This window comes from Papio anubis, chromosome 4 (genome assembly GCF_008728515.1).
Source record: "Papio anubis isolate 15944 chromosome 4, Panubis1.0, whole genome shotgun sequence".
NCBI classification, from domain to species: Eukaryota; Metazoa; Chordata; class Mammalia; order Primates; family Cercopithecidae; genus Papio; species Papio anubis.
The window spans coordinates 10,003,733-10,028,079 of NC_044979.1; the positions used below are offsets into that span (position 1 = coordinate 10,003,733).

Below are 24,347 nucleotides of genomic sequence, written 5' to 3' on the forward strand. Positions count from 1 at the left end.
ACCTTACTGCCTTCCTAACACCATTTTCTGCTTTACCTCAAAGCTGGGGTCATCTTGAGTTTAGTCTTCTCAATCTGAGTGACTCTCAGCTTTACTCCACTTTAGCACCTCGCAGGCAAGGCCACACTTGGAAACTTTTCACTTGGAATAGTTCTATCTTGGTGGTTTCATCAGCCTTCTTTATGTCAAGCATAGTCACGTTCCTGCCCATTCTTATCTCTTCATTCCCTTCAGGTCCTCAGTCCTTTTAATTTGTGACTTTTACTCTCCAGGTCCATCCTTGTTAAATGTCTGCCAGCCAGACTTTAGTTGCCCCCTGTCCGGCTTTCTCTTGCTCAGACCTAAGATTCCTTTAGGTTCTTTCTTTGCCTTTTGAAATCCAGCTCAACTTTTAAGATTGAGTTCACTTGTTACCTTTCCTGCCATCCTTCTGCAGTTCCTAATATTCTTTTCTTTCCCCCAAAGTGCTTTTGTGTGAACAGTCAGCCTTCCACATCTGTGAGTTCCAAATCCATGGATCCTGAATTCATGGATTCAACCAACTGCAGATAAAAAATATTCAGAAAAAAATAAAGCATGGTTGCATCTGTACTGAACATGTCTGTACTGTTTTCCTTGTCATTCTTTTCTAAACAATACAGTATAACAATTATTTACATAGCATTTACATTGTATTAGGGATTATAAGTAATCTAGAGGTGATTTAAAGTATATTGGAGTCTCTCATATCCCAGGAAGCCAAGTAAAAAAAAAAAGTATATGGGAGGCTATGCATAGGTGATATGCAAATATTACACCACTTTATATCAGGGACTTTTGAGCATCTGTGGATTTTGGTTTCCGAGGGGTGTCCTGGAACCAATTTCCCAGGGATACTAAAGTACATCTGTCTATTTCATACTATATTTTCCCCTCTATCTTAGGTAGAATATCAGCTCCACTGGGGTGAGGACTTAATAATATTTGTATATTCATTTTATTCAAGTTTGTATAAACTGCTTGGGTCATAATTATTTATTACATGCTTGAGAAAATGAATTTCTTTGCCCCTTTGTTACAGCTCTGAGTAAACAGCCATCTGCTTTCTCTGTCACCTGTTGGTGATTGAGTATTTCTGTAGAAAGTTACCCACTGACCTCAGGACTCTTATTCTAAATCTTCTTCTTAGGCAGTTTTCTCTGTGCATGAGGTTTTTATGTAAACAAATAGATGAAGCCTGCCCTACTCATTATTTGTTCAAGCCAGAAAGTCACCTTCTTCTTCACTTTCCATATTTAAATCATCATTTGGTGGAAGTTCTGGTCTAACCAACTCTTGAATTCATGTACTTTTCCCTGTCATCGCCAGTGCGGTGTAGAAGCCTCTGTCACCCCTTGTCGGGATGCTGTGCTGCAGCATCTAACCTGGTTGCAGTTATTCTTTTACTCCCTCACCCCACACCCTTTTACTTAAGACACTAAAAGTGGCTTCCATTGTTCTTAAGATAAAGCACAAATTGTTAGTGTGGCCTGTAAAGTGTTGCACAGCCTGACAGAGAATGTCCTGCTAATAATTTGAAGGTACAGTATGATTTTAATACTTTAGGAGAAAATGTTCTAGAAAAAGATGCTTGTTTAGACTTAAGGTGAGGACTCTGCAGTACGAATTAGACATCGGGTGAACTATAAGCTGTCCCTGCATTTGAACGTAATTGGTTCTTAGAGCCTGCAACTAAAGATAAGGCAGAATAATTTACTTTGCATTTCCTGCATTCCTCTTTTTGCTTGATAGCAGAAACCCCTCGTGTTAATAAAGGTGACACAAGAGGCAAAAATACAGACTTTATCACAGTGTTTAAGGAAAGGTGCATGGTTCCGTGTGTGGGGAGAGAGTACCTTTGTACATTTGTTATATGGTGAACTATATGGTTTCTACTTTTAGTACTGTTTGTAAATTTTACTTTTTCTTGGATTTACCTTTTTCAGTTATATTCCATTATGCCTTGCTCCTGTAACAGCTAATTTAATGATGAAAAACTTAGGATATGTCTTTATATTTTCTTCCCTCCACAAATGTGGATCTGATAGAGTTAAAAACTAGGTTGTGATATAATATACCTAATTCCTGTAATGGGATCATGTTCCTTTAATATGGCTACAATTTAGTGTAGAATTTTTGTAAATACAAGTATATTTTAAAAGTTGTATTAAATAAAAACTTAAACTTTCAATGAAATGTTTTAAGGATTTAACCATGCAGCACAAATGAGCACCTTTCTGCAAATACCAACAGTGTAATATGTGTCATTTCTTCACTGATTGTTAGTTTGCTGCTGATTAAAACACAGGTGATCATATTCAGGCTGGTTAGATTAGTGATTTTAATATGAAACCATTGCTTTTAGAATAATCATGGGCCAGACTGGGAAGAAATCTGAGAAGGGACCAGTTTGTTGGCGGAAGCGTGTAAAATCAGAGTACATGCGACTGAGACAGCTCAAGAGGTTCAGACGAGCTGATGAAGTAAAGGTATAATTTTATCTTTTGTGAAAAATGAATATACAATTAAGGATAGGTTTTTTTCCTCTCCTAAGTTCAATACGTTTTTATTTAAAATAATATATTTCTAGCTAAGTTTGTATTTACAGTAAGATAAGTGAATACTTGGAAGCTTAGGTTCTTGATCTGTCTTAACATTATGCCATGCACATTAATCACTGTTTGTTTAGTATACTTTTATTTGCATGTGCAGACTCAGGACCTAAATATAAAGGGATGCATTTCATGATTTTATGTCTTTAAAGTCATTGTGATTAAAAAAAAAAAATACACACACACACAAAGTCAACAAAGCATTGCAATAGTTTCCTGTTCTCTAACCACTTGCAATAAAATAATAGATGTGGTGTTTTTGTATTATTTGAATGTGGGAAACTATAGTGTAAAATCTATATGCACCTAAGAAAATGTTCTTGATATTTTTGAGAATACACTAGATTTTTAACCAGCTTTAGAGGTGTTACACATTTTCTAACGATGAACAATTTCTCCTCTCCTCTCCTTCATTTTTTTTTAAAGAGTATGTTTAGTTCCAATCGTCAGAAAATTTTGGAAAGAACGGAAATCTTAAACCAAGAATGGAAACAGCGAAGGATACAGCCTGTGCACATCCTGACTTCTGTGAGCTCATTGCGCGGGACTAGGGAGGTTGGTTAACATAACATGTTGTAGTAATTATCATCACCTTTTGGTTTTTGCTTTTGGAACATTTGTGTGGTTATTGGGAGGAAATCATTGACCTCAGGGTGTCCATCTTTTTATTGCTATTTCTTTTTAATGTGCAACTGTTAATGGCTGCTGTAGATCACACTATTAGCTATTTCTATAACAGAATTCTAAGTGTTTGGAATATACTTTGAACTAGGTAGATGCCTAGATTTTATAAGAATGTTGATTAAAAAAAAACTTTTAAATCAAATACTCTTTAATATCCTCATCAGATCACTATTTAGAGCAAGGTTTTCTGACTCACTGTTGTAACCCCAATTTGAATTAGCCATGTGGTAAGAAATGTTTTCATATTCATGAACAGGAAAGCTTTTTATTATATATGTTGTTCAAAGGCTAAGCCTCTCTATAAGAATTTTTAAATTTCGTGTTGAGAGATTGGAATTTCTTTTTCTATTGTACTTTCTGAACGAGGTAGCTCTTAATTACTCCAAGAGTTTCCTATTTTCAAAGAAAGGCAGTAAATCTATGGTAGAATCTATAATTAAATATCCCGTTAAAACATGATTGCAGCAAGATGAGAAGAAAATGGCAAAAGCCTAAATAGCTTAGGCATTTCTGTTTTTAAGTGCCTGCGTTGTATAGAAAGACATGGCATAGGATATTTAAAGGGGAGTTGAAGCAAAAGGGGAAAGAGTAATTTGGAATTAAAATTACACTATGTAGTAGATTGTTTATCTGAATGTCTAAATATGAGAAGCACCTAAACAATGGAATTTAAGATAATTTTTCAATGAGTAGCCATTTTTAATATAACATTATTTAACAAGCAACAATTTGCTGTTGTATGAGGCCTTCTGGAGATTGTGTGACATACATGCTTCAAATACTTGCCAGTGATATCCCAGCAGCAGCAGCAGACATAATCCTAATGATGATTTCAGTGATATTCTTGTGGTCTTGATGGTGACACTTGGAATGATTCTTAGCCATTTATGCATTTGTTAGGTGACACCTCTGTAAAGCTCTGACTTGTAATTGTATAAATATTTATTATACACTGACACTTTTCCTCAACATCTGGTACAGGCCAGAGCCTAGATGTTAGAGGTCAGTGGCATGGGGGAAAGGGATTCTTTTTGATGCCCATCAAAACGTTCTTAAAGGGAATAAGGATGGGGCTTTTAAGTAATTGTTTTGAAAGTTTTTATCTGGTGACCTTTTAGAAATGTTGACGTGAAGGAAAAACCTCATTTTCTCTGGAGGAATAAATCTTAGAAATTTGGAGAAATTAGATAGATTCACATGGAAAACTTATTTTTGCCACCCATAATGAATCTCAGAATGCTACCAAAAGCCTAACTTAACTTAGGTTTATAATAAAAGTCAGCAGCAGTAATGATATGTTACTGTGCTTGGTACTTTGTACACATTATCTCATTTAATCTTCATGATAAGGAGTAATATGCTTTTTTTTTTTTTTTTAAATCCAGGCAAGGAAACTGAGCCTTAGAAGCATTTAGTCAGTTTGCCTGCTCTAATGATCTGATGTGGGCCCAGAAGAGCACACTTTGCTCAGACACATGAAGTATTAGTGAAGTACATTATTTACATACAACTTGAATTGCTCATAGTATAATGTTTGGCATTAAATTTAAGAGTATTGTTTGTTCAAGTGGATATTACTAATTGAAATTTTCTTTTAATTTTGTCAAATGGCGACAAGTCACTGAATATAAAGACACCTAATTTTCGTGAGTTTATGTGAAAAATTGTGAGAAGAAATCAGCATTTTAATAAAACAAAATTGTTGTCTAAACTTAGTACTTCCACAGTACCACACACACGGATTGAGAATAAACATTTTCACAGAATATGGGGGAAAAGGAGGAAAATAATCCCCAGCCTTAGGAATTCAGTTTTTGTTGCATAGAACTCTGACCTGATTAAGATCATTCGTTTTTTTTTTTTTTTGTCGCCGGTATGGGTAGCTGATCCTGCTTCAGATGATCCATCTATTATTTCCCCTTTCCCCCTTTTCAAACCATCATCACTGACTTTTAGAAGCCAAAGTTTATATTGTTTGTGGTAAACTTCTTGGTGTTATCACAATAAATCATAAAGCTTTAGGGCTAAAAAGGAGCGTAGTGGTCTCATGGTCCAACCTCCTGACTTTTCAGATGAGAATATATCCCTGTTTATTTTTCTTTGGTTTAAGCATTTCCATCTACATATTATTTCTTTTATATATTTGAAAGATTCTAGTCTGAAGTAGGTCAGGCAGGAGGAGAAAATAAAAGTGAGTCTTGTTTGGCAAAGACTTTCCTAGTGGTAGGCTTGGCAGAATTTCAGACTGCAGTGTTGATTCAAACACGTTAAGTCTATAGCATTCAACATTTGAAGTGCCATTATAGCATTGTTTTAATTAACTGCTTGCTTTTATAAGCTAATTATATGTAAATGCTGGTGTCTTCAATTTAAGTCCTCTGCAGCATGACAAATCAATGACAATCATTAGTTCTTTTGTCAGGTCTTAAACTTACACTACCATTTTTGTAGTTGTAGAAGTGGATATACTCAGTTTGAAAATGACTGATTTTCTCCAGGTTATTTTAGTAAAGAATGTCTGACAAAAGTTTACTGAAGTGAGTGCTTTAGATGCTGACTTCAGGTCAGGGAGCTCTGCATTTGAACCCAAAGACCACATCTCTAGTATGTGGTTTTCTTACTATGTGTGGTTTTGTTTTGTTTTTGTGACAGGGTCTCTCTCTCTGTTGCCTAGGCTGGAGTGCAGTGGTACAATCACAGCTCACTGCAGCCTTGACCTTCTGGGCTCAGGCGATCCTCTTACCTCAGCCTCCTGAGTAGCTAGTACTACAGTCACATACCACCACATTGGGCTAATTTCTTTCTATCTATCTATCTATCTATCTATCTATCTATCTATCTATCTATCTAATCTATCTAATCTATCTATCTAATCTATCTATCTAATCTATCTATCTAATGGAGTTTCGCTCTTATTGCCCAGGCTGGAGTGCAGTGGTGCAATCTCGGCTCACCGCAACCTCTGCCTCCTGGGTTCAAGCGATTCTCTTGCCTCAGCCTCCTGAGTAGATGGGATTACAGGCATATGCCACCATGCCAGGCTAGTTTTTGTATTTTTAGTAGAGATGGGGTTTCATCATAGTGGTCAGGCTGGTCTCAAACTCCTGACCTCAGGTGATCCACCCACCTTGACCTCCCAAAGTGCTGGGATTACAAGTGTGAGCCACCACACACATCGGGCTAATTTTTTTTTTGTAGAGACGGGGTCATGCCATGTTTTCCAGGCTGGTCTCGAACTCCTGGGCTCAAGCAATCCATCTGCCTTGGCCTCCCAAAGTGCTGGGATTATAGGTGTGAGTCACCGTACCTGTCCCTTAATGTGTTTTTAAGATACTTTGGGGTAACTCTTTTTTGTTATTGAGATTACAGAATCTAAGCAGTGTTGTTCATAGAATTTTAATACAGAATGTGTTTACTTTAAAAAAAAACACTTCTGACTTTTTGAAGACAGTGATTATACATGTTTTACATTTATTTCTTTTATTCTTAAGTTAAAGCATCCAGCTTCACAGTGTCATTAATCAATACGTATAGGTCGAGGGATGTACATTTTATTCCCATAATATGTCGCTGTTGGTCAAGGAATTGTTTCTAGGTGACTTTCGTAACTTTGTCTTGTCAACCAGTAATAATTATGTTCCGTAGGTCTTCATATTGGTAGTTGTATTCTTCAGTGTGTCTCTTTTTCGAGTTTTAATGAAGAAACTGGTGTAAGAGTTACTCTTGAGGTTCTCATTAATGTATTTCTTTTTCGTACATCTGCCCATTTCTTGCTGATAATCACAAGACACTTCTTCACTGACTTCATATCGAAATGTTTTCTATATGTGTTATGACTTAAAGAGAGGTTTGCTTAGATAATGCCTGTCTTCTGGGCAAATGGTATGATTAGTTTAGTAATTTAATCCATCTTGCTAATATGCATTTCTAGATTCCCAGAATATAATGTTCTTGTAAGAGTTCTGTATCTTGTTTACTAATGGATAGAGAGAATTTGGTGTATATTCTTGGGGCTTCAGAATGTCTAAAATAGAGGCAGCACCAGAAGGGGATCATGGTCCTCATATGAAGAATTTAAAAACTTTTGGACTTTTAAATATTAACACATTTGCTCTTCTTAGTAATATTTGAAATGATTGTAAGTTCATTGCTTAGCATTTGATATTAGCAGATGTTTTTTGGGGGGAGAAGCTTCTATCAAAATAATGTGCAAATTCTTTTGTATGTTGGCAGTTTGGACTTAACATTTTTGTTGAAGGAGAAGAAAAATACCTGGTTTACATGTCAGCACTCGATTGCATTTTTTATTGATTTAGTAATGAAGTTCCTTCAGTTAATTGTAAATGAAAATTTAGTTACTGATTACAAAGAAAAAATAGTATCCTAGTGTATTTCATGTATAATTTAGTGTACTTTACTCAGATACATTCGAGTGTAGTAGCATGGTTTCTTTATGTATTTCAGGATTATAGGCCCTATAGGTTTAGATTCTCATGAGCCTTTTGAGCGAATATAGCAGAAAGCTCGTCACTTTTCTCATGTCTTTGAATTAAGTGGATGGCTCTTCAAGTGTCTTACTCTTAGTCTGAACATATACACTCATTCTTATCGACTCAAGGAAGCGGTCTCTGAGTTGCTTTCTGTGACTCCTTGCCTCTTTTTAACTATTGTTGGTATTTACTTGGAGAGTTGAGTCTTGTTAGGTTAACTGTCAGTCGTTCCCACCTGTATAACTTGTAAATCCATGCAGCCTTTGCTTTCTTTCTGGCTTGATTTAGGCCGAAATAGATGTAACATTTCTTAAATGATCATATAAGGGTTTTTTTTTTTTTCCCCTTTTGAACGTAAGCTAATGTAAGCTTTTTATGCTTTTCCAAAGGATTAGATAAAAAAAAAAGGACATTTGAGTTTATATAACATTATATATTAAATACATGTCATTTATTATGTTTATATTTTAAATTTGATTATGTATCTTCAGTTTAAAGGGTGAATTTTAAAAAGTCAAATTTAGGCAACTAATAAAACTAGCAGAAGTTGCTTTCATTTGTGGTTTTTCTCCTAGAATATTGTGTATATAGTTTGTGTTTTATAAATTATTGTTATAAATGTCATGTATCCCCAAATGCAAAACCGAGTTCTGACAACTGTTAAAAAATAAAACAACAAATCCAAACAAACAAAATGCTTGCTTAATCTGGAAGGTTAGAAATTGTTTTAATCTCCGAAGAAACAAGAAAATTACATTAGATCTAGGACTTTTGTCATAATTTAGCTTTATAATAGGGATTGACTTAAATTTACTCCTTAGGATTCTGTCTTACCTTCTCTTAGCAGATTTTATAAAAGAATATCACTTAAGTAACATTTTGGGAAGGCTGGGCACATTTCACAAGCTACCTGACAAGGCAGTTTTATACTAGCTAATGTGACTACCTTTCGGGCTAATGAAACTAGTTTAAAAGTTTTTTGTTTTTCTCTCCACTGAACAGATCATTGTAAAATGATTATTGTAAAAATTTAGGTAACACAGAAATAGGTAAAACAGAAAGCAAAAGTCCCTGTAGTCCAGCTGCTCTGGCTTTTAGTCTTTCAGATTTCATTTTCTGTATATACTACAAGGTTAATAATATGTATTTTATTTTTAAAAATTATTGGCCAGATAATACATCCGTTCCATTTTGGGATATCACTTTACAACCTCTGGTCGAATTTTCATTCTTTTAAAAAATGTGTATGTTTGACATTATGGATATACCATAACTTATTGCCCCATTCTTGATAGATATTTAGATTTTTAGTTTTTACTTTTGCAATCATTGCTGTAGTGAACTTCATATACATCCTTGCATCTTTTGAGTAATTCTGTAGAAGTTCCTAGAAATATAATTATTAGATCAAAATGATATGCATATTTAAAAATTTAGCGGATATTACCAAATGCACCCTCAAAAGTTTTACATTACACCCCCACCAGCTGTTTATGGAATGTCTGTTTACCTGTATTCTCAACACAATGTTTTCAATCTTAATCTTCAGTCCAATAGGTAAAACTTTGTTAGAATTTGTTATACCGTGTCTTAATTATTAGTGAAGTTAAGTGTCAATTACTGTTTGTTTATATTTCTTTTGTGAATTGGCTGTTACAGTGTTGGATCTTGTACAATTAGGTTGGGCTTTTTCTTACAATTCATAAGGACTTTTTGTATATTACAAATACTAGTTTTTGACTGGGTGCAGTGGCTCACGCCTGTAATCCCAGCACTTTGGAAGGCCAAGGTGGACAGACCATTTGAGATGAGGAATTCTAGACCAGCCTTACCAACATGGTGAAAGCCCATCTTTACTAAAAATACAAAAAAATTAGCTAGGTGTGGTGGCAGGCACCTGTAGTCCCAGCTACTTGTGAGGCTGAGGCAGGAGAATGCCTTGAACCCAGGAGGCAGAGTTTTGAGATTGAGTCTTGTCACAAGACTCAATCTCAAAAAGCGAAAAACAAAAAATAGTTTTTTTGTCGTATGTTTTGCAGATTTTTACCCCCATTTTGATATTGTTTCTGGTATAACTTTGTTATACACTTCTTTTTCTTTTAAGTTTTGTGTTTCTTAAAGGTTCCAAAAGTCTTTCTTCACTTCAAGATTATAAATTATCTACCTATCTTTCCTTTAGTTCTCTGTTTTCATTTTTATATTCTAATATCATTTAACCCATCAGGAATTTCCTTTGGTGTAAAGAATGAGTAGGGGATTTGGTTTTTAATTTTGTTCTTTTTAGTTTCCTGGTTGTTTCAACACTATTTACTGAGAAATTAATGAATAGTGAGGGGCAGTTGTAAATTCGTTTTCGAAGATGAGCAGAATCAGCCTTCTTGGTTGGTGGTTCCCTCGGCAGTTTTACCACTCGAGCAAGACCTGAAGTGTTTCCCTTCAGAAACCACAGCCTGTGCCATCTTGCTCACTCACTTTTTTTTCTTTCTTTCTTTCTTTTTTTTTTTTTTAATTTGACAGAGTTTCGCTCTGTTGCCCATGCTAGAGTGCAGTGGTATCATGTTGGCTCATCTCAACCTCTGCCTCCTGGGTTCAAACTATTCTTGCGCCTCAGCCTCCGGAGCAGCTGGGACTACAGGCGTGCACCACCACACCTGGCTAAGTTTTGTATTTTTAGTAGAGACAGGGTTTCACCATGTTGGCCAGGCTGGTCTTGAACTCCTGACCTCAAGTGATCCGCCCACTTCAGCCTCCCAGAGTGCTGGGATTACAGGCCTGAGCCACTGCGCCTGGCCTTGCCCACTCACTTGAACTCGAACCTCTACTACTTTATAGTATTAAGCCCAGATCCACTGATTTTAGCAAGGCTTCAAAACCATTTTACTGCCACAGCCTATATAAACTATAGATTTATGTAATACTCTCTGTTACATTTCAGTTATTTTTCCCCCAGTGACAGAAATTGTTCTGTTTCTACTCACAGGAGTGTTATTGAATTAGAAATTTGAGTTTACATGTGATGGATGAACATCGCTCTTGTTACCTGCTTCATGTACTTTTTTGAGTGCCTATGTCCTGTGATGATTATTCTGTTTCTGATCTCCAGTACTTAGCAAAACTGGAGTTTTTCCACAAAGCTGCAGATGAGGGAATGATTTACCTTAACAGCCTTTCAGGGTTTTAACCTAGGATTAACTAGGTTTGCATGTTTGTTATTCCTTTCATTCAGGGCCCAGCTTCTGAAGGTAGGATGCAAGGAAGAGCTTTAAGGATCTAAATTTCCTCTGAGCCTGGGCAACATAGTGAGATACTATCTCAATAAAAAAAATAAAAAAATTAGCCAGATGTGGTGACACGTACCTGTAGTCCCAGCTACTTGGGAGGCTGAGGTGAGATAATCACTTGAGCCCAGGAATTTGAGGCTGCAGTGAGCCATGATTGCACCACTGCACTCTAATCTTGGCAACAGAGCTAGACCCTGTCTCAAAAATAAAAGGGGTCTAAACTTTCTGATATTGTATTCCAAATATCCGATGTTAAATGCTGCGTTATCATCCCCTGCCCCTTGGAATGTAGAAACCGTCACTTACAGGATAAAAGTGAACTGAGAAGCAAATACCCTTGTGTTGTAGGGTAGAGGTTCTTCACCCAATCTGGAATCAGTCTGTAACAAATACTTAACAACACAAACTGAAATAATTTACAATCTGATATGAATTACTCTTTTTCATTCCTTAACTCCAACACTCGATTAGTTGCTTTCATTAAATACATCTGTGTTGATACCTTTACAGGGTTTTTTCTTCCATTTTTATTTCTGCCTTTCTCCTGTAGGAGCCACTCATTTCTTTTCAAGTGTCTTCTTCAGTCACCCTTCCCCTATTTTGCCTTCTCAACCTGATTATGAATTCACTTCCATTATTGAGCTTCTGTTTATCCAAATTTGCTATTTATCTCATTGCAGTTTTTCTTCAGTGCTTCCTTTGCGTAAAAGTAGCCTGAACTTAAATTATATACATGGTCATTTTCACCAGAAGGGCTAGCTAATTTAAAACTTGGGTGTATTATCTTTTCTTTCCTCAAATCCTGCAGAATATAGGGTAGTTTCAGAAATCACCCCCAGCTTTTCTCTAGACTTGGCGGCAGCTGATGCTTTCTTCTGACTCTTCCTCTCCCGGAGTGCCGACCTTCCTGCACCTTCCTCGCTGTTGTCACATGGAAAGGCTACAGGATGTTAGACAATGTCAACAGTTCACTGTGTCTCTGGCATGAAATAAATGGACCAACCAGTATCCGAGAATATTTTTTACTTGGCTAACTGATTGTGTATTTTCCCCTATATGAAAGTTGGACTTAGCCCTTATCATGTTAAAGGTTATTCAGAGGCAGGATGGCCATGACTGTTATCTTTGGGATGTCCTGCTGTAAAATGGGGAGTCATACCTACCTCACAGGGTAGTTGTGAAATTTAAAGAAGCTAACTTTGGTAAAGTCTCTAGCACAGTGCTTGGCACATAGTAGGGTGTGTTAATTTCTTTCCCTTCCCTGCAGGCCATTCACCTGCTCTTCCCTCTACGATTTTCCATAACACAGTTTTTACTTGGAACCAGCCTTCTGCCAAGAGTCTCAGTTTGGTTGTGTACTCCTACAACTACTATTTTTGGCTTGACTTCCCTCTCCAGCTCCCAGTGGTCCAGCCACACAGTCGCCTATTGTACCAGCTGGTTGATGTAAGTCTATCCATCCTCAGAGGAACCTGATTACTTACCAGTAAACTGTGTTTCTCTGAAAATGTAGCATCCTTGGTAATGAATCTAGCCCCTGCCCCCTTTTTTTTTAAACCATTGATGAAGAATCATCTCTAACTTCCTTGTGTGATCCTCAAGTTGGAACTGGAATTAGAGAATCTAATTTGTTGATAAAGGTCTCCTAGTAAGTTCCTGAGTCCAGGACACATGGCTCTGACCAGCTGAAATGTGGAGACCCATGAGGTAAAAATTCTTTTCACTACTCTGAGTGACATGAGACTTAATTATGTAAACTGTCAAGGATGATACATTTTCAAAGAAAAATAAGTTGCTGGTAAGTAACTGGGATTTTTGAGTAATTTTTCTGTAAGTCAATAAATAAGAATCCCACATTTGTTTTTACCAACAAATGCTTTTGCATTTGAATATTTCATAAATGAAAGGAATATGGTTAATAGTCACGGTTAATAGTTAAAGAATGGGATAGGTTTCTAGAGATACTAGAAATATAATGAGGTGGGGGTAGACCATCAGTTTTCTAAATAGGTGCTCTCTTAGCTTTAAACAGAAATTGAAGTCTCCATTAGAGAAAGTCATCAAATGTAGTCTGTTCATTCCAGAAACATTTTTTGAGTGCCTACTGTTTTTTTGAGACACTGTGCTGAGTATCGTTTCAAGATAGAGGTGAAGCCACACTTGGCTCGGCTGCTTTTGCCCTCAGAGAGCTTATTTCTTGTTTCTTAGTGACTCTCGCATGACTCAGAACTGAGGCGATGGGATACTGGGGTATGACAGAGGTATGGGATTGGAAGTAGTATGTAGTGCTGCAGCCTGTGCCTTAATATTTTCTGTGCTTCCATAAGTTCTTTCTGTTAATGGGAAAAATCAGCTGACTTCATTCAGGATTTGCAGAGTATTTGCTATATCACTAGAACAACCATAGATGAAGCAAAGTCAATGCTCCTTTCTCGTAGTTGAAAACAATATTCATTCTCTAACCCTTATGTGCGACTTTGGAATTAGGTGTTAAAGCAGGTGAATAAGTCAGAGTTGGAGAGGCAGCCCACTCCCCCTTAAGCTTTAAAAGCACTTCTTCCTTCAGAAGCCACAGAATTTATTCATTCCTGCCAAATGTAAAAAAAATCAGAATTTTCTTTTTAAGAAATGAAAATTGTTTTGTACTTTAAGTCACTGGATAGTATTTGATACTATCAGTATCACTAATTATATTCATTATATTCAGTAATTATAAGCACCTCCACCCCCAAATTTTCCCAGTTAAGTAGAAGGAAGGAAAGAAGACTTGGTAGTACTAATAAGTTGTTGTTGGAGGAAATGCTCCTATTACATTGTCATATGTCTCTATTTTATTTTTTTTTTGAGGCAGGGTCTCACTCTTGTCACCCAGGCTTAGAGTGCAGTGGTGCTGATCACAGCTCACTGCAGCCTTTGCCTCCCAGGCTCAAGTGATCCTCCCACCTCAGACCCTCAAGTAGCTGGGACCACACAGGCACGTGCCACCTTGCTGGGCTAATTTTTTTGTGTTTTTAGTAGAGACAGGGTTTCCCCATGTTGCCCAGGCTGGTCTTGAACTTCTAGGCTCAAGTGATCTGCCCATCTTGGCCTGCCAAAGTGCTGAGATTATACACTTGAGCCACTGTGCCCAGCCATGTCTCTGTTTTATATAGTAAATACTGCATGGCTGTAATTGTTATTTTACCCCATGAGCATTGCAAGGGCAAGAACTACAGTGCAGTAATTAATTAAGCTCACGGGTGTTGCAGTCAGACTTTAAATCCAGGTTTTAATCCTGGTTTTGTAATTTGCTACCTTTCTGCCTAGACAAATTATATAACTTCTCTGAACCTCAGTGTCCTCATTTGTGAAGTTTTGATGCTAAAACTATATCATAAGGTTGTAATGAATAATTAAGATAATGTATATAAGCACTTAGCACAGTGCCTGCAACATAGTACGTGCTCAATAAATGTTAACTGCTGTTTTTATTGGAATATTGGATGGATGGATGGATGAAGGATTGTATCAGAGGCCAAATAGCAGGAAGGGGAAAGATTATGGGCTCTGGAGTGTTAGTAAACTGTTCACACCGTCTTGTTTACTTGGGTTATGAGCCTTATTAGTATTATGATCTTTATCTTTGCCTTTTTGGAAAGCAAATTAATGGATGAATCACTGTCACAGTTCTTTCTAACTACTCCATCCTTAAACCTTTACTTTCACTAAGGAAGGAATTATTTTTGTGCTGCAGTGACTGTGATGATTGAGAGATTATCCCACTGGCCTGATGCAACCCAATGCTGAGGGTCAGGTGTGGCGCATATGCCAGATTTCTACTCTGAATTTCACCACACCTCGTTCTGCTATTCTTAAGACATTTTAAATAAAAAATTTAAACATTTAATATGTATGTGTGTATATATATATATGATTTTTCAGTTTCATTTTACTACACTTCTTTTTTGCTCTATTTTCATTGATTGTGGATTATGAATGTATGTCTAGGATATTTTTGAGAAGGCTCTGGAGGACTTACACTTGGGCAGTAGTACTCTTTAAGGAATCTCGGATTTGTAGACAGGGTGAAAAGTGCTGTGGTTATTTGGGCACAGAGTTTTGCCATATTTCAGAGAATCAAAGATGCAAAATTTTTCACATTTAACATTCAAAACCAACATGCATCTTAGAATCACTGTGATAAGAACGGATTATATCTTTGTTTAGTTGGCAGCACTTTTTTCTTAGTGATACAGAACACAATGGTATACCTTGAAATCGCTGTCATCATAGATTGTATGAAATATGGTGTTTCAAGGGACTATGTGCACTGACACATTATAGCAGTACGGCATCATGGCAATGTGAGGAGCGGGAAGAGCAGGGGCTCCAGAGTCAGACTTTTGGAGTTTACATTCTAGCCCGAGAACCATGCGCAATCTTGGGCAAGCTACTTATCCTTTCTTTTCTATAGTTTTCTCACCTGTAAAATGGGGGCTAAGAATAGTATCCATCTTACAGTGTTATAATGAGGATTAAATAGAAGACATGTAATGTGTTTAAAATAGCCTAGCACATAAAAAGTACTTAGTAATTAGCTAATATTATAATTCAGAGATTACAGTTTTGCAGAATAGATTTGAATTTACTTTGTTGTGATTGAAACACAAACCCATTACCCTTAATATTTATGTATCATCTGATAATATCAGCAGTTGACACTTAGATTTTAAAAAAGGAAGATAAAGATAAGGAAGATAACCTAACAGGTTTTCTTATTCTTGTTAAGTAAGATTTAAGTGGTTTATTTGGTATATATATTATTATTCTGTGTGGTTGGAATGTAAGAGAAATGAAGGATGAGCTAGGAAATAAATGTCTAGCAAAAGCATGGAGCAGTTAATCAGATTGCTGAATCTCACATAAGTACAGTTTTTGATTCTTACTGATATTGGTAAGTATGGGAAGGGTTGGAGGTTTTGAACATTTGGAAAATTTGAAGCATTTTTTCACCCTAAGTAAAAGAGAGAAAAGAGAGAATCCTATTTGGTTTATATGACCACTTTACTGTCCTAGGTAAGGACTTTTTTTTCAAAATTAAATATTTAGGTAGGCAGCATCTCTTTACAATATGATGGCTACAGCTTAAGGTTGTCCTTTTAAGAGTCAATTTTATTTTTTCTGTTTTAGTGTTCGGTGACCAGTGACTTGGATTTTCCAACACAAGTCATCCCATTAAAGACTCTGAATGCAGTTGCTTCAGTACCCATAATGTATTCTTGGTCTCCCCTACAGCAGAATTTTATGGTATGTAAATAAGATATCTTCTGCTTATTTGATAACTTATTTGAAATAAAAAAGCATAGATAATTTTACTGTCAAGGTGAATCAAGACAGTATAAATTCTGAAAAGCTATCAAAATAACACTTGAAGTAATTTTTAAAAATTGATTAATATAGTTTCTTTAAGGCCTGTGCAGTATTACTCTTTTCCTGTATTCTCCAAGGGAAAAGTGTTAAGCAGTAACCATACCTAGGATTAAAAAGATTTAAAAGATGGACTGGGCATTGTGGCTCATGCCTATAATCCCAGCACTTTGGGAGGCTGAGGCAGACTGATCACTTGAGTCCGGGAATTGGAGATCCACCTGGGCAATATGGCGAAACGCTGTCTCCTCAAAAAAAACACCAAAAATTAGCTGGGTGTGGTGCATGTCAGTAGTCACAAGCTACTCAGGAGGCTGAGGTGGAAGGATGGCTTGAGGGAGGCGGAGGTTGTAGTGAGCTGAGATTGTGCCATTGCACTCCAGCCTGGGTGACAGCCAGACCCTGTCTCAAAAACAAACAAACAAAAAAGGAATGAAGCTTATAGTTCTTATCCTTAAAAAAGTCAGTGTCCTATAGTCTAAATCTGACTTTGGGTTTTTGTTAATTGAGAACTTACTGTTTAAAACAATTTAGGTGGCATTTTATTGTGATAATGTACATTATATAATTTCATAGGGCTTATAAAACATGAGCTGAAATATATTTCCATTGCTAACTCTGACCCAGCAGCTTTTATAATAAAATGCTAAAGAGAAACTGAAGCATGTGTTCTTGACTTGCATTGCTAAATAAAAAATATATAGTTGTATTACTTAATTAATATATAAAGTGGAAAGGCTAATAAAATGTTGATGGAAGTCCTTGGTGAACTGCTTTAGGGAATTTTTTAGTAACTTTGTACAGAAGATTGTCAACTTCAGTTCCTCTTCTGTAGTTGTATAAATTTGAGTGTAGTTTGAGAATTACATTGCATGACCTTGAGGGAAGTTTCATGTTTTCACAGACTGAAATTCTGGAAGAATATGGTATTTAAATTTTTCATTAAATATAATTTATGAATCATCCATGGATTTTGCTGGTCCAGCCTGGGTGACAGAGCCAGACCCTGTCTGATTTTGCTGACCAAAGCAGATTAGGCACACAATCTTTATTATAACTAGGATATGTTTTGGTGGGCAGGATGATGTGGATATGATTGAAAAGACAAAATATGTAAGTGTCACTTAATTTTGGCTTAGATATAAAGAAATCAACCCCTAGTTTAAATGAGATTAGTGAAATGAGATGAAAACAGGCCTCTAGTGTGTACATAATCTTGAATTTGAATATATGGGTACATTAAAATCTGCATTTTAATTACCCTTTTAGCCCACTTTTCCTTGTCTGTCTATGGTACTGTTATCTTTATGAACTCTCCAGTTGTCCTAAATTTGTTACCTAGGGATTATTTGAGATTTTTTCCCACATTTCCTGCCTGCTAGTAGTCCCATGTATGGCCTTTTCCAGCGTGTTCTTCCCTGTGGGCCATGATCACAGTGCCGGGCCCAGCCTGCGCCATCTCACTCTTTAAAGAGCTGCTGTGTCCTCCCAGTCAGGCATAGCCAGTCCAATTCTGCTTGTCAGAATTATCTTTCTAAAATTCTGTTTTTAACCAATATCCTTTTCAAAGGCCTCTTAAGATTTAGACTTGTCTTCACTTGGAATTAGTCTTTTTAAACGTGTGCTTCAGAACTGTCCAGTCTTTATCTATGATTACTGTCATTTTTATTCTTCATTGGAAATGCTCTTCCTCCCATGAATGTCAGCTTTCTTTCCCTTGTATTCTTAAGTATTCTGTTCTCTCTTAACTTTTCTTTGATTGGCTCCTCTTCTCTGTTGTCTTCCAAAGCTTGATAAAAACTCACCTGTCATCTTTACTAGCACTGTCAACTTTGATATTCATCTCATTCATCTAAATATTGAAATATTTTATGTTTTTGTAAAATGTTCTTATTTTACATATAAGTACATATCCTTTTGGCATAAACTTTAATGGACTATCAATACTCTACATCCCTAGAATTTTATTATATTGGATGTCTTAATTTTTTTTTTTTTCATTTTACCTTAAACTATTACAAGTTAATGGCTGTTTTAATAACCAGATCATCAAGTGGAATTTGGGAGTCTTATGGTCGTTTTTGGGATGGGTCTATATGGATCTTGATAATACCATATTTCATCATCCTGTATTAACATCTAAAGTGTGCCTTAAAACCAATGATGGCTGGGCATGGTGGCTCGTGGTGCCAGACACCTGTCATCCCAGCACTTTGGGAGCCAAGGCGGGCGGATCACTTGAGCTCAGGAGTTCGAGACCAGCCTGGGCAGCATAGTAAGACAGTTGTCTCAAATTAAAAACAAAAAACAGAAAAACAAACGGATGATGTCTTCTCATAATCTAGAGCATCTTTTTCTTTCTTAGAGGTATGTAAAATAATGGTAAGTTTTAATGATTGATGACAGACTAAGTGCAGTATTTTTTCTTGAATCAAAATTTTTTCCTGTCAACAGTTTTCTCAGATATGCTTATTGGCGAGAGGAGTCTTTTTATTCTTTGATACATTTTAGAGTTTGCTCTCTGACTAGTATTTTAAATCTGGAGAACTGGGTAAAGACATCTACATATGAAAAAAAGGTTGTATTTTAGTTATTTCACATTTGATACTTAGAATAAACCTGCTTTTTAAATTTGTTTTTTCTTATTTTTAGGTGGAAGATGAAACTGTTTTACATAACATTCCGTATATGGGAGATGAAGTTTTAGACCAGGATGGTACTTTCATTGAAGAACTAATAAAAAATTATGATGGAAAAGTACACGGGGATAGAGGTGAGCCATATGCTGCTTCTCTTGGAAAAAGGGGCTAAAGAATTGAGAGATAATTTTGTTTATAAGGCATAGGGCATGAGAAAAATTTTAATATTAAAATTAAGTTTTGCACTGAACTATAAGGGACTGAACCTGGGCCCAGGCCTGAGATTTTCAGTATTTTCCCTAACTATTTTTGGGAAAATTAGGAGGATCATGTTTGCCACCTGTTGGTTATAACATAAATTATAATGGCAGTAACATGTAAATTAAATAGAAATTGAGTGTATATAGATTTTAAGATTCTTTAGTAATAAAATTAATTAGGATTGGGGCTCTGCTGTGGCATGTGGGGGCTCCAGCAGCCCCTACTGTTCAAAAATACTGTTCCTCTAGGGACTACAGTACCTGAAATTCAATCATTAGAGTCATGGTTTCAGTTTTTTGTGTCCAGGAGGCCCTGTTAAAGTGTCTGAAAGGATAATATTTGTAATGTCATCATCCATTGTCATTATCAGCAGAAAGCAGGATCTGAAGTCATCAGTTAAAGGACAGATCCATTGTTTGGGAGGAGGCTAAAGCCACAATCAGTTCCTAGAGAATTCAGTTTTCTACTAGAAACTTTTGGGGAGGGACTATTCAACAGAAAGTAGCAGGTATTAAAGATAATTTTCCTTCCTAACTTTGCCTAACGCCAGTCTTGAAAATGATCTTATCTTTTCCTCCCCTCATTTCAATAATAATGTTTTAGTGCTAGTTACTAGGCTATCTATGCCTGTTTTGTCCAAGTAGAAAAAGGATACATAAACTTTTGACATTACTACTTCCCCTGTGTGTTTCTGACATTTGATGCATTTCAGAATGTGGGTTTATAAATGATGAAATTTTTGTGGAGTTGGTCAATGCCCTTGGTCAATATAATGATGATGATGATGATGATGATGGAGACGATCCTGAAGAAAGAGAAGAAAAACAGAAAGATCTGGAGGATCACCGAGATGGTATGCCTGGTTATTAGGATTCTGTGTAGCCATTACAGCTTTCTTTCAAAAACAGTAGAAAGAGTAGAAGTAGAGCTTAGTTTCTTCTTTCTCTTTTTCTTCGCTGAATGTCACACTGATAGCAGTATAATCAAAATTAGCATATTATGGCCAGGCAAGGTGACTAACCCTGTAATCCTAGCATTTTGGGAGGCTAAGGTGGGCAGATTGCTTGAGCCCAGGAGTTCAAGACCAGCCTGGGCAACATAGTGAGACCCCATCTCTACTAAAAAGTAAAAACATGAGGCAGGGTGATTGCTTGAGCCCAGGAGGTGTGTAGGTTGCAATGAGCTGTGATTGTGCCACTTCACAATCTGGCTGGGTGACAGAGTGAGACCCTGCCTTAAAAAAGATAAAAGAAAAAAAGAAAAAAGCATATTACTTGCAACATTATCTTCACTTGAGTGTCTCTGTTTCCTTTGGCTAGCAAAGAACATAATTTTTTGTGTGCTTCTCTGGGCATCATTATAATATATAACATATTGATATTCACTATGTACAAGTTGTGTACTAATCACTTCATGTGCACCAGCTCACTTAATCCTCATAACGGCTTCATGAGGTGGATGTTATTATCAGATCCATTTTCTATTTGAGGGGATAGATTTAGAGAGGTTAAGTAACTTATAAGATTACACTATTGGGAAGAAACAGAGACAATAGCTGGTGTTCTCTACTTGGCAAAGCTCATGTTAAAGCAGCATAGAATAATTTGGCGGGTGAAATAGCAATTTCTTAAGAAGCATATTTGAAAAAGAGAAAATAACAAAAAGGTACCTTATTGATCATCTAGTTCTGCTCCTTCATTTTACAGATGAGTAAACAGACCCAAGAGGTAAAGTGATCACTCTTTGTCACAAAAATCAGTTAGTAGCAGAGCTGGGAGTGGAACCTAGGTTTTCTGCTTCCCAGTGTTCTTAAAGCTTTTCATATTTGAATTTTGTTTTTGACCGACTGGTATTCCACAGACACATGTAAAGTATGTCAGAAGTAAGTGAAACACAAAATTGAGATGATTTCTTAGAAAATCAACTTTGTTACAGAGACGTAGTTGGGTGGAGAAAATTAAAGATCGAAAACTTGTTTACTTCCATTCTTTTTTTCCTTTCATATTCTCCTGTTTAGATAAAGAAAGCCGCCCACCTCGGAAATTTCCTTCTGATAAAATTTTTGAAGCCATTTCCTCGATGTTTCCAGATAAGGGCACAGCAGAAGAACTAAAGGAAAAGTAAGATATGTTCCTTTGAGGCAATCTTGCCCTGTGTGGTATGTAACTCTTGGTTTATTAAAATGGAATCAATGTAGTGGATGAGCCGCTACACTTTATTTACAATGTTTGCAAGATACTTGAAGCAACATATGTACCTGTGGTACTCTGCATTACAAAATATTTCCTGTAGATAGAATAAATAATTTATATCTACACATAAACACACATATGCACATAAAATTTACAGTGGTAGATTTACAGGAAAATTATCTGGATACTGATAGCAAAATTTGGTGTTTAGTTAAAACTGATATATCCTTTTCCATGATATATTTGAATCATATCAATGAATTTGATTCTTTGTAACACCATGCACAATATTTAGTTGGCTCTTTATCTAAATAAAGATTGTTGTAGGTTAGAGCCATTCCTATATGTTTTAGGCAAGATGAACATCAAAAGTAACACATGGAAACCTTTTAGAAACTGTTTTCAAAAAAGTGATTTTTGTTTCATGTTTACTTAAATTTTTCTTGGTTAATGTCAGATATAAAGAACTCACCGAACAGCAGCTCCCAGGCGCACTTCCTCCTGAATGTACCCCCAACATAGATGGACCAAACGCTAAATCTGTTCAGAGAGAGCAAAGCTTACACTCCTTTCATACGCTTTTCTGTAGGCGATGTTTTAAATATGACTGCTTCCTACATCGTAAGTGCAATTATTGTACGTTTTCATTTTCTATCTTTGTTGTGGAATTATGTTTTAAAACCAGCTTGGAGAGTGCTATCATTTATTACAACTAGAATTTATCAGTTAATCCTGTAGTTACTTTCAAAAGTCTTTAGATCTCAGTATTATTATTTTTACTTTGTTGCTTGAGGATTGCTCTGAAATCTTTTGTATGTATTTCATTTGGACTGCTATTTTCCACTAATACAGAATTCAGGTCAGTGATTTTTTTTTTTTCCGTAAGTGCTAACTAAGCAGCTGTTTTACAATAAAACTATTATTATGAACTAACTGATAGCCCAGAGCAACATTGCTGATATTGATGAACAAATTGTGTTAAATAAGAAATTGGCCAAAAAAATGTTCAGGTAAGTGCTTGTCGATTTAGTGTAAATTTTTTTTGCCCTCTGGGTAAGTTGTTTTTTTAAAAAAATACCTGCATTTGAATACAAGTAAAACGTAACATGTTCTTAGTGAAAATTTAAGTATGGTATATACAAAAATACTTTTTTCCCCTGGCATTTCTAGGGAATGTGGTTTCTTAGTAAATTTTCCTGGTAATTGAAACTTTTAAGCGCAGTTTAAAAGCATCAACTACTTTTGAGGCACATATTTTGAAAATGTATTTAATAGTTCCTAATTTTCCTAGAGTAGTTTGCTTATTATAGTTCGGTTTTTCCCATATTGTATTTTAGTATGTCTGTCTATGGTAACTTCTTTAGGGCCTTTGACCCATTGTAAAATCGTTTTCTCCTGTACTAAATGGCCCCACATTGCTTTGTTTTGAGATCCTATGCCTACCATTGACAGATTTATTCCTCCTCATTCACCAATGATACGTCTTTTTAAGCTTGCCCAAGCTACTGTACCTCACCTCCTCCTAAGTTTTTGCTGTGCTTATTTTTCCTGCAACTGATAATGTGTTGCGTGATGTATACATTGGTCTGGAAATGTTAAGTTTTGTTTTTGTGTGTGACATATTAGTGGTTTAGTTGTCTTAAAATAGAAAAACTTGAAGTAGATTTTTAGAATTATCATTATATCGTAACCTCCTTGCTCTTGTTCTCAACTTCTATTCTGGTTTAAATTGATTTGGTAGTTTTAAAAATTCGTAGTAAGTCATCCATTTGTTGCTTCAGCCATTGGACAGTTAAGCCCTTGAAATAGTTGTCTTGAATTTCATTTTAATTCCCCTTTACACACCATCAATTTATGAATTACATCCAGTTTTTATTAAGAATATTGTAAATTGCATGCAGATATCACTATGCCTAAAGAATTGAGTAGAAGCACTATTTTGGAGTCGCTGAAAGGTCCTTCCAATTTTTTGTTTATAGATGTAGCATTTAGTAAAGATTTTTGCTGTAAAAATGAACCATAGAAGTAGGACACTACTTTTAAACATTACAAGAGTTTTTTTATTGTGCTATTCAGAGATGAGTAATTTTTTTTTTTTTTTAACTTGAACCTTGAACCTATTACGTATCTCATTATTCTAGCTGGGGAGAAGAGAGGAATATTTTACTTTATTAATAAAGTTGGCTTTCATGGGACTAACTGGCTGCCTCCTTGTAGCATTTGGTAACCATGGGTCCAACTTTGCTAGGCCACTTTTACTTCTTTTTACGGTAGAGCCAATGTCTTCATCATTCAATCCTAATGAGTTCCATAGGAACTTCATTGCTTTACATTAACTTTGACAAAATACCACACATGGTATATTTTTCTTAGGTAAAATAAGTTACTAAATCATTAAATACATACAATCGTGCATTATGGACGGAGATGCATTCTGAGAAATGTGGTGTTAGGTGATTTTGGCATTGTGTAAAGAGAGTGTACTTACACAAACCTAGATGGTACAGCCCATGACACACCTAGGCCACACACCCTGCAGCATGTCACTCCTTGTACTGGATACTGGAGGCAGTTGTGACACAATGGCAAGTATTTGTATATTTAAATCATTAATAAACATAGAAAAGGTACAGTAAAAATACAATATTATGATCTCATGGTACCACTATTGTATATACGGTCCATCATTGACTCAGATGTTATGCAGTACATAACTGTATTTTTTTTTTTTTTTTTTTTGAGATGAAGTCTCATTCTGTTGCTC

General features: G+C 36.0%; 1 protein-coding gene across 17 annotated transcripts in view; it reads left to right on the forward strand.

The window, feature by feature from the left end:
* EZH2 (enhancer of zeste 2 polycomb repressive complex 2 subunit) overlaps positions 1-24,347 on the forward strand; it is a 76,736-nt gene that overhangs the window by 34,832 nt on the left and 17,557 nt on the right. For 5 of the 17 annotated variants that reach the window (XM_017957293.2, XM_021936375.1, XM_017957294.2 and 2 more), the window contains exons 2-8: positions 2,384-2,507; positions 3,057-3,185; positions 16,255-16,371; positions 19,144-19,264; positions 20,104-20,244; positions 21,409-21,511; positions 22,041-22,219. In XM_017957293.2, coding sequence (XP_017812782.1) covers positions 2,391-2,507; positions 3,057-3,185; positions 16,255-16,371; positions 19,144-19,264; positions 20,104-20,244; positions 21,409-21,511; positions 22,041-22,219 — 907 coding nt within the window. In that variant the 5' untranslated portion in view covers positions 2,384-2,390. Of the gene's footprint in view, positions 1-2,383; positions 2,508-3,056; positions 3,186-12,352; positions 12,532-16,254; positions 16,372-19,143; positions 19,265-20,103; positions 20,245-21,408; positions 21,512-22,040; positions 22,220-24,347 lie in introns of all 17 variants that reach the window. The other 12 variants (XM_003896810.4, XM_021936377.1, XM_003896812.4 and 9 more) reach the window with 8 other exon arrangements.